The 9,253-nt window shown below is 44.9% G+C and overlaps 1 protein-coding gene across 1 annotated transcript in view; it reads right to left on the reverse strand.

The window, feature by feature from the left end:
* LOC109487245 overlaps positions 1-9,253 on the reverse strand; it is a 26,682-nt gene extending 17,429 nt beyond the window's left edge. The window contains exons 1-6 of the mRNA XM_019791227.1: positions 8,523-9,253; positions 7,724-7,819; positions 5,226-5,361; positions 3,008-4,975; positions 2,265-2,401; positions 1,689-2,006 (exon numbers count right to left, since the gene is read on the reverse strand). Coding sequence (XP_019646786.1) covers positions 1,689-2,006; positions 2,265-2,401; positions 3,008-4,975; positions 5,226-5,361; positions 7,724-7,819; positions 8,523-9,215 — 3,348 coding nt within the window. The 5' untranslated portion in view covers positions 9,216-9,253. The remainder of the gene's footprint in view (positions 1-1,688; positions 2,007-2,264; positions 2,402-3,007; positions 4,976-5,225; positions 5,362-7,723; positions 7,820-8,522) is intronic.

Genomic DNA, 9,253 nt, shown 5'->3' on the forward strand with positions numbered 1-9,253 from the left:
GTCGTGACACTTTCAACACAGTAAGAATTTCTTGAACGTTTTTTTTTTCCAGTAACAGTCCAAACTCAAATAACGTAGGGGGGGGGGGGCTAACACGGGTGACGACGCATCTGTATAATCTGCGGCAAACCGTTTCAGGGTGTTCTGTACCATAAAAATAGTACAGAGATTCTTTTGTTCTTTAGACCAAATTGATTATTAAAAAGATTGAAGAATACGCATGTTAATTTCTCTAGAACGATGTACCTCTGACGAAGACATGAGATCTCCGACCTCTAGTTCCCACTTGGTATGGGTCTTCACGAAGACCATGTACTAAGATCAGCGTCCTGGTATGGTAAAGTTTTAACCTGGTCACCATCCTCTCTCAGAATACCGACGCCTGCATGGCCTGGGATTAGAACCCGGGACTTGTGCTCCACAAACGGGATTCTGAATCACTAGACTAGCTGGGGCACGATGGCCTGGTATTCTTTATAGGTAAACCTTATATGTATTTTAGTCTATTTTGTAGATATGCGGTGCAAAAATTACTAATCCTGAATGAGCTGCATATGTACTGTATTGTGGAAATCCTCTCAAATAAATACATGTAGGGAAAATAGTGAGAGTGACATTTGTCGATCCCGTCCACTTGATTTCTTTGTGCCCTGAATTCCACTCCAGTACAACTCACTGCAGAATGGTCCCTATTCTACCGTGGCCGAGAAGTACAACGTATTGTAACATTATTAAAGTATAGCATATAGATTGTTACTATGAATATCAGGGTCGGAAAGTTTTGTCTGCAAGTCAATATGTGTTACTTTCTGACCCTAATATACATAAGGTTAGTAAGAATGCCTAGGTGTTACACTGCAATAGTTGTACAATACGCTGTACCTCTTGGTCTCGGTACTATTCACTCTAACGTCCGTTCCACACTGGAGGTTTCCGAACAACCGCACACGTATCTGGCATCAGGCAATAAAGGTACAAACACTGCAGGTTCTACATTGTAAACATGTAACATTTCCCACAGCAGGTCGGTATAAACGGACGGAGGCAGCTGGAAATGGGTTTAGCGGCCCGCTGCCTGCATTCACATTTTGTGCACGTGCGGTAACAGATTATGACCCGATTTGTGAGCAAATACAGATATTTCGTAAATACGTGGGTTGTTTGTGCGGAGATGGAAAAGCTGCATAAAACACCCACATAACTCAGGTCACGTATTTTATCTACATACATGTGTCCCCTTTCTCACCTGCAGATATTTAAATTGGCACTACCTACAAATAGTTGACTTATTCTGTACATTCATATTAGACTTTTTAAAATGGCGATTCCCAATAACTAACGGCTTTACTCTAATTACGGAGGGCACTTTTACATAATCGAATGTTTTTCAGTACCTTTGCTATGTTGGGATGTGACATGTCCCCATATATAACTGTCATCATAGCCACTGACTGTTCGTAATACCCGATGGCTTTACTACGGTCACCGAGTATTTCCAAACATTTACCAATATTATTAAGTGATGCGGCAATGTCAGGATGTGGCGATGATTCGCCATATATAATTTTCCTCATATTGAGTGCCTGTTGGAAATAGGTAAGAGCTTTCCTCTTATTACCAAGGTTAGTCCAACATGCCCCAATGTTGTTTAGTGCTGCAGCAATGTCGGGATGTGGCTTTCTTTCGCCATAGATAGCTTTCCTCATCTTCAGTGACTGTTCGTGATAACTGATAGCTTTCCTCTGATCACCAAGGGCACTCCAACAGTTACCAATGTTGTTTAGTGATGAAGCAATGTCGGGATGTGGCGTTGTTTCGCCATAGATAGCTTTCATCATCGTTAGTGACTGTTCGTAATAACTGATAGCTTTCCTCTGATCGCCAAGGTGACTCCAACATAACCCAATGTTGTTTAGTGATGAAGCAATGTCGGGATGTGGCGTTGTTTCACCATAGATAGTTTTCCTCATCTTCAGTGTCTGTTCGTTAAAACTGATAGCTTTCCTCTGATCGCCAAGCTTATTCCAACAGTTCCCAATGTTGTTCAGTGATGAAGCAATGTCGGGATGTGGCGTTGTTTCACCGTAGATAGCTTTCATTATCGTTAGTGACTGTTCGTAATAACTGATAGCTGTCCTCTGATCGCCAAGGTAACTCCAACAAGCTCCAATGTTGTTTAGTGATGAAGCAATGTCGGGATGTGGCGTTGTTTCTCCATAGATACCTTTCCTCGTCTTCAGTGAGTGTTCGTAATAACTGATAGCTTTCCTCTGATCGCCAAGGTCACCCCAACAGTTACCAATGTTGTTCAGTGATGAAGCAATGTCAGGAAGTGGCGTTGTTTCACCATAGATAGCTTTCCTCATCTTCAGTGACTGTTCGTAATAACTGATAGCTTTCTTCTGGTGGCCAAGCTTATTCCAACAGTTCCCAATGTTGTTTAGTGATTTAGCAATGTCGGGATGTGGCGTTGTTTCACCATAGATAGCTTTCATCATCTTCAGTGACTGTTCGTAATAACTGATAGCTTTCTTCTGGTCGCCAAGGTCGCTCCAACATTTCCCAATGTTGTTTAGTGATGAAGCAATGTCGGGATGTGGCGTTGTTTCGCCATAGATAGCTTTCATCATCTTCAGTGACTGTTCGTGATAACTGAAAGCTTTCTTCAGGTCGCCAAGGTCGCTCCAACATTTCCCAATGTTGTTTAGTGATGAAGCAATGTCAGGATGTGGCGTTATTTTGCCATAGATAGCTTTCATCATCTTCAGTGACTGTTCGTAATATCTGATAGCTTTCTTTTTATCACCAAGCTCACTCCAACAGTTTCCAATGTTGTTTAGTGATGAAGCAATGTCGGGATGTGGCGATGTTTCGCCATAGATAGCTTTCATCATCTTAAGTGACTGTTCGTAAAAACTGATACCTTTCTTCTGGTCACCAAGGTCACTCCAACATGTCCCAATGTTGTTTAGTGACGAAGCAATGTCGGGATGTGGCGATGTTTTGCCATAGATAGCTTTCTTCATCTTCAATGACTGTTCGTAAAAACTGATAGCTTTCTTCTGGTCGCCAAGGTCTCTCCAACATGCCCCAATGTTGTTTAGTGATGAAGCAATGTCGGGATGTGGCGTTGTTTCGCCATAGATAGCTTTCGTCATCTTCAGTGAGTGCTCGTGATAACTGATAGCTTTTCTCTGATCGCCAAGTTCATTCCAACATACCCCAATGTTTCCAAGTAACGAGGCAAATGTGGGTCCATCAATAGTATTCCCAATGCTACGTGCCCGATCGTAGTAGCTCTTTGCTATCTCATAGTCACCGCGCATGTAAGAGGCCCTGCCTAATTCATAAAGTATTTCGAACTGTTTTTCCTCGTCACCAGCCGAATCTTTTAGAGCTGCCTCCAGGTGACGTCTGGATGTGTCTAACTGCAACAGCTGTAGTGTTATTTTGCCCTTTGTTAGAGATGAGGTGTCAAAGATGGCTGTTGGGAACATTTTTGTCGTCGGATTTGCGACTGTATACGTAATGCATCGTTTTAGTGGGGTGGCTGTATAGTAGTATCTGAACAACATTTTAGAGTCTGGTATGTAGAAAACTGACTCAACAATAGTGTCATCTACGTCATGATTGTCAAGTTGGACTTTTATCTCCGTGAGAGGAGACAGTGTGTCCTTCTGTCCTCCGTTGGCAATGTACGTTCTTAACCGTAGCTCCGCTGAGATGCTGATCAGTACAGTCAAGTGATGGGCATCTTCGTGACTGATCCGCTGTGTCTTGTGTAACTCTTCTATCATTCCCCACACACTGGGGATCGTGATACCACAGCAAATACTCAACACATCAACGGCCACGCTTGGAAAACGGTAGATTTCTTTCTTGACATTGAGAAGTTGGGCCGTTGGTACAGCATTTTCTATTTCGCGAATGTTATCCTTCTCCTTCAGTATTTGCATTGCTGACAGCCGTGACAGAGCAGGGGAACGGTCTACACATTGGTTGACTCTGTTCGTATAATCATCCACCAAGGACTCGTCCCCTGTCAAGTAGCTTACCCGTCTGAGGATGTCTGACAGGTGATAGCCTTCCGCCAGGGCGATGTGCAGATGCTGATATCCGGCCAACTTGGCAGGAGTCTGGATGAGACCAACCGGAGGTTTGCTTTTGGTTTCGTCTCTTCCAAACGGAGTCTTAGAAGCCCATGGCATGAAGCCGTCGAAGGCGAAGCCGCGATGTGTGACGGAGTCGTAGAACCAGTCTTTCTCTGGGTCTTCTGAGAGAAAGTCGTTGAGTGACGGGATGGCCATGGCTGGGAGGATGGTTTCCCCAAGATTGATGACTTTTAGATGTAAGTAGTGTGTGAGGTTTAGGAAGTACCTCCGTGCATCATCATTATCCTTCCTCTCCTCAATCAGAATGGCGAACTCCAGGTCGGAGTACGGCGTAACCAGTTCTGTGGCCTGTGACCCCATCCCGATAAAAGCGTACTTACAGGGAGGAGGTCCGAGTTTGGCGATGCATTCATCTGTCAGTACTTGGATAAACTCTTGTCTTCCAACTGCGATGCTCTTGAACAAGTTCTTGATTGCGTCAGCTCGTTTGATCTCCACCTCTCTCACGACGGGATCGTCTTCATCATACTGATAAGGGTTGTGTTCCTGATGAACTGCTTCGAGCTGAGATTTTGCACAGGCGCGCGAGTTGTCCAGTTCCTTTCTGTGATCTAACGCGCTGCTATACGGACACGGTTCACAGTCAAGGTTACAGGTGTTTCTAAGAAACTGCCTTTCTGTTTCTTGCAGTTTTGTTACCATGATTTGTTTGTCTCCATCTGTTCTGGCCATGGAGGCGTTATACAGAGCTGCCGCCTGTGTGAATTTCCTACCTTCTCCTGTCCGCTTACCTCGCTCGACGTAGACGTCACCAAACCTGCACAGACAGTCGGCTTCTTTAGCCTTTTTGGGTTTACTGCGATCTGTAGGTAGGAATTTAAGCCGATTGAGAAAACTTGTGCATGTTTTATACTTAATTTATTACAATGATTACGTTTAAGGATCACATATAACACTTAACCCTTTTATAGAATTCAATTTACTCTTTAGTCAAATGTCTTAAAGGTTATACTATGAACGATGTAACAATGCCAAATCTTCCATGATATAGGGAAAATTCTGACTGAATTGTCAGTGAAAAATTTATGTATGAATGAAAAGTTTCTAACGGACCGTGAACGAGCTTTAGGGCAGCCGCTAGGTTCTGCTCTGCTGCGTCCAGGTCTCCATTTCTCACGTCACGGTCTGCCGTCTGGATGTACCTGCGGTAGGATCTGAACAACGAAATGTTGATGTGAAACAAACGTACCTCACAAAAGTTATAATAATATTGCGCTACAAAAGCAATAGCATGCCAAGCAACAACAAGTCTTATCACAAGTGACGCGGGACCGCCATCTTGAAAAGTTTGACCGACTCAAACAAGCCAATTCACGACAACAACAGGATTTAGACGTGGATTTATCCGGCACACAGCTGAAGAAATGGGTAGTGAACATCTCCAAGAAGTCGCTAACCGACCACCAGACCGGGGTACTGCAGAAGGGCCTGAACTTTGCCGTCACGCCAGACAAGGTTCCGGTGGAAGACTTCGTGGTGGCTACGGAAAGTGCGTGCCTGCACTTGTCCCCAAGCAGCGCGGAGCAGTTACGGTCGGAGGTGGCAGGCATCCTGAGAACAGCGAAACCCCCGAAACCCAACATCACAAAACAGGAAAGAGAAGCCCTCAAAGAACTGAAGAAGGAAAAGGACTTGCTAATTCTCCCGGCGGACAAAGGGAAGGCAGCGGTGGTCATGGACAGAACAGACTATGAAGAAAAGGTGAGTGGGATGTTAGCGGACGAGAAAACATATGAAAAACTACGTTCGGACCCAACACAGAAATACAAGAGAAAGCTAGTTGCCATTTTAAAACGTCTCAAGGAAAGTAGTAAGATCACAGAAGAACAGTATAAACATTTATATCCTACAGCGGAAAACGTACCGAGAATGTACTGTACTCCCAAAATACACAAACCTGGAAATCCGTTGCGGCCGATAGTTGATTATACAGGTTCGATAGGGTACAATACGTCCAGGGCCTTGGCAGATCTGTTAGCACCTTTGGTGGGGAAGTCAGCACACCATATTAAGAACTCAAAGCATTTAGCAGAAGAAATGTCCACTATATTAGTAGAGGAAGATGAGATGTTCTTGTCCCATGACGTTATCTCCCTTTTTACTAATACCCCCATCCCAGAGACACTTGACATCATCAGAAGAAGACTCCAGGGGGATAAAGAACTGAAGAACCGGACGAACCTAGAGGTTGAGGACATCATAGAACTTTTATCTTTTATTGTCACAACCACTTATTTTAGTTTCCGGGGGGATATTTACCAGCAGAAATTTGGGACAGCTATGGGTAGCCCGGTGTCCCCAGTGTTGGCCAACCTGTTTATGGAATGGCTGGAACAGGAAGCCATAGCGACAGCGCCCATTTCCTGTAGACCCAAGCTCTGGAAGAGATATGTGGACGACGTGATGGAGATAGTGAAGAAGGGTGTCCATCAAGATCTCACAGACCATCTTAACAACATAGATCCCACAGGAAGTATTCAGTTCACACACGAGGAGGAGAAAGACAACACATTGCCGTTCCTGGATACTCTCCTGGTACGAAAGGGGGATGGCACAGTAAAGCTTCTAGTGTACAGAAAAAGTACACATACAGACCAGTATCTCAACTTCAAGTCCCACCATCCACTGCACCAGAAACTGGGAGTCATCCGCACCCTCATGGACAGATGTAACTCGGTGGTGACAGAGGAGGAGGACAAGGAAAGAGAAACACAGCACATCAGAAGAGCCCTTGTCCGATGTGGGTACCCGGAATGGACCTTTCGGAAGGTGGAACGGAAAGAGAAGAGGTCAAAGCAGACAGAGAAGAACAAGAAAGAGGGGGAGAAAAGTAGGGCCATGGTGATTATCCCTTATGTGAAAGGAGTAACCGAACCACTAGAAAGGGTATTCAGGAAACACCAGGTATCCACAGCAGTGAAACCAAAAACAACATTGAGGAACCTGCTTGTCCACCCCAAGGACAAGATGGGGGACCACGTGAAAACAGATTGCGTATATAAAATACCATGCAAAAGCTGCGATCAAGTGTATATTGGAGAAACTGGCAGGACCTTTGGCAAAAGACTGGAAGAACACAGAAAAGAGGCAGACAACAGTGAAACCGTAAGATATACACGCTCCCAGAAACAACAAGCACAAAAAGAAGAGAAGAAATCGGCAGTCACAGACCATGTTGCCAGAAACAATTGTGTGATAGACTGGGAGGGTGCCAGGGTCATAGATAGGGAGGACAACAGAAGAATCCGTTGGATTAAAGAAGCAGTCTGGATAAGGAAGTCTACCCCAGTGATGAACCGGGACGAGGGGGGATACAAGCTCAGCCACGTTTGGGATTGCATTCTCGCCGCAAAAGCGCCACCTACTTTGGCGTTAAATAGCGGCGAATTGCAGAACTCCAGTCAGAAGCTCTGAGGAAGGTGTCTGATAGACATCGAAACGTAAGCAGGTGAGAACCTTACTGGTTGTGTAAGAAGAAAATTCTAAACCCATTGGCAAGTCTTATCACATTATAAGAGTAAAAATAGAAGCACTAACATGTCGTCATCAACTTGACTGGTGGTTCCGTCGCTAGAGGGCGCAGCTGAGAAGGTAGGGAAGTGGCCCTTCCGTCCTCTCACGTCTTGTTGCCGTTGCGTACGTGACTTCTGTGAGTACCATATGCAGTTTATGATTAACAGGTGGTCATGTAATCCAGCGATGGCTAACCATCCGTGGATTTGACCTACGCAAACTGAGACTTAGTTGAATCTTCAGTCTTCTATTGTAGTTTTTTTTGTAAGTGAATGTTATGTTTCGTGTTAATATGTTTTATAGTGTAATGTTTATCTTTATGACTCTAGGAAGACAAAGTATACACTGCACTTACTAATGGAGATCTGACAAATAAACAAATGACTAAACAAATAGACCCTTTAATGGAATATACATATAATATTAAATACAAAGTATTTGGACAGGAATAGAAAAGGCTATTATTGTTTAATTTGGACATCGCCAAACTACAAGTGCGAAGTAAGACACATTCCATCCAGCTATCACCGTACACATAACCACCGACCAAAAAATATAGGTACATTCACAGCTTCTTGCACTACTCTGTCCTCAAAGATTCAATATAAACTCCACCCATACATTTCTTCAGAGAATTAAGCAATGAAGTGAAGGAAAAAAGAGAATTTGGTGTCATTCCAGCAGAAAAAGGCTGTTGACCTGCTTTGACACGATAAACCTTTTCACCAATAGCGCCGCGAAATGCATGACGGGATATTTCCAGATAAACAAACCTAGTCGAAACCCGGAAGTGTAGTTACACTAGCGAGTGGTGACTAAGCAAAATAGTTCTCTCACCTTGTTTCTCGTCGTGGCGATGTCTTGCCTGATTTTTGCGGTGTGCAGTAAGCGGTGAACAATGACAACTGTTCCATGAACGTTGTGACACCGCGCCAGTGCCCTGTTGTACAGAGCAGTAGCTCTGGTCAAGTTTCTAGTGTCTCCAGTTTCTGTTCCTCTTTTCAGGTACACGTCACCCAGACTCTTGATCGCTTCTGTTTCTAACATGCTGTTGTCGTTTACTATCGCCTCTACCATCACCTGTGCGTATCCAACCAGCAAAGAGTCTGTGTTACCTCCGGTAGCCCGTCTCTTGTCCAGGGCTTGAAACTTTGCCGCTACCTTTGCAGGTGTCGCCGTCTCCTTGTCTTCAGTTGGCTGTTCCTTACTCTGTGACGACACCCCTCGTAAAAGCCTCTCCGTGTAGTGGTAGCGGTGTTCTATACCATCTGCCTGTTCCTCATGGTAACACCGCACCATAGCAGCCAGATAAAGCGCCAAGGCTGTGTTGAACTTCCCCACGTCCTTCCCGAGTCTTCCCTTCTCCACGTTCACGTCACCCAGAGTTTTGAGCAGCTCCACTTCCGCCAGCCTGTCCGTGTCGGCCATGGCGTCCACCAGGGCACGGAGGTAGCCTGTCTCCGCCTGGGCTAGTCCGTACCTCCTGCCCTTCTCGTCCGCCTCACGGAGTTTCTCACACACCCGCAACATGGCGGACACTTGCTACGCTAAAAAACGGTCCCTAAAAG

Source organism: Branchiostoma belcheri, unplaced genomic scaffold (assembly GCF_001625305.1).
Source record: "Branchiostoma belcheri isolate BF01 breed outbred unplaced genomic scaffold, Haploidv18h27 scaffold87, whole genome shotgun sequence".
NCBI classification, from domain to species: domain Eukaryota; kingdom Metazoa; phylum Chordata; class Leptocardii; order Amphioxiformes; family Branchiostomatidae; genus Branchiostoma; species Branchiostoma belcheri.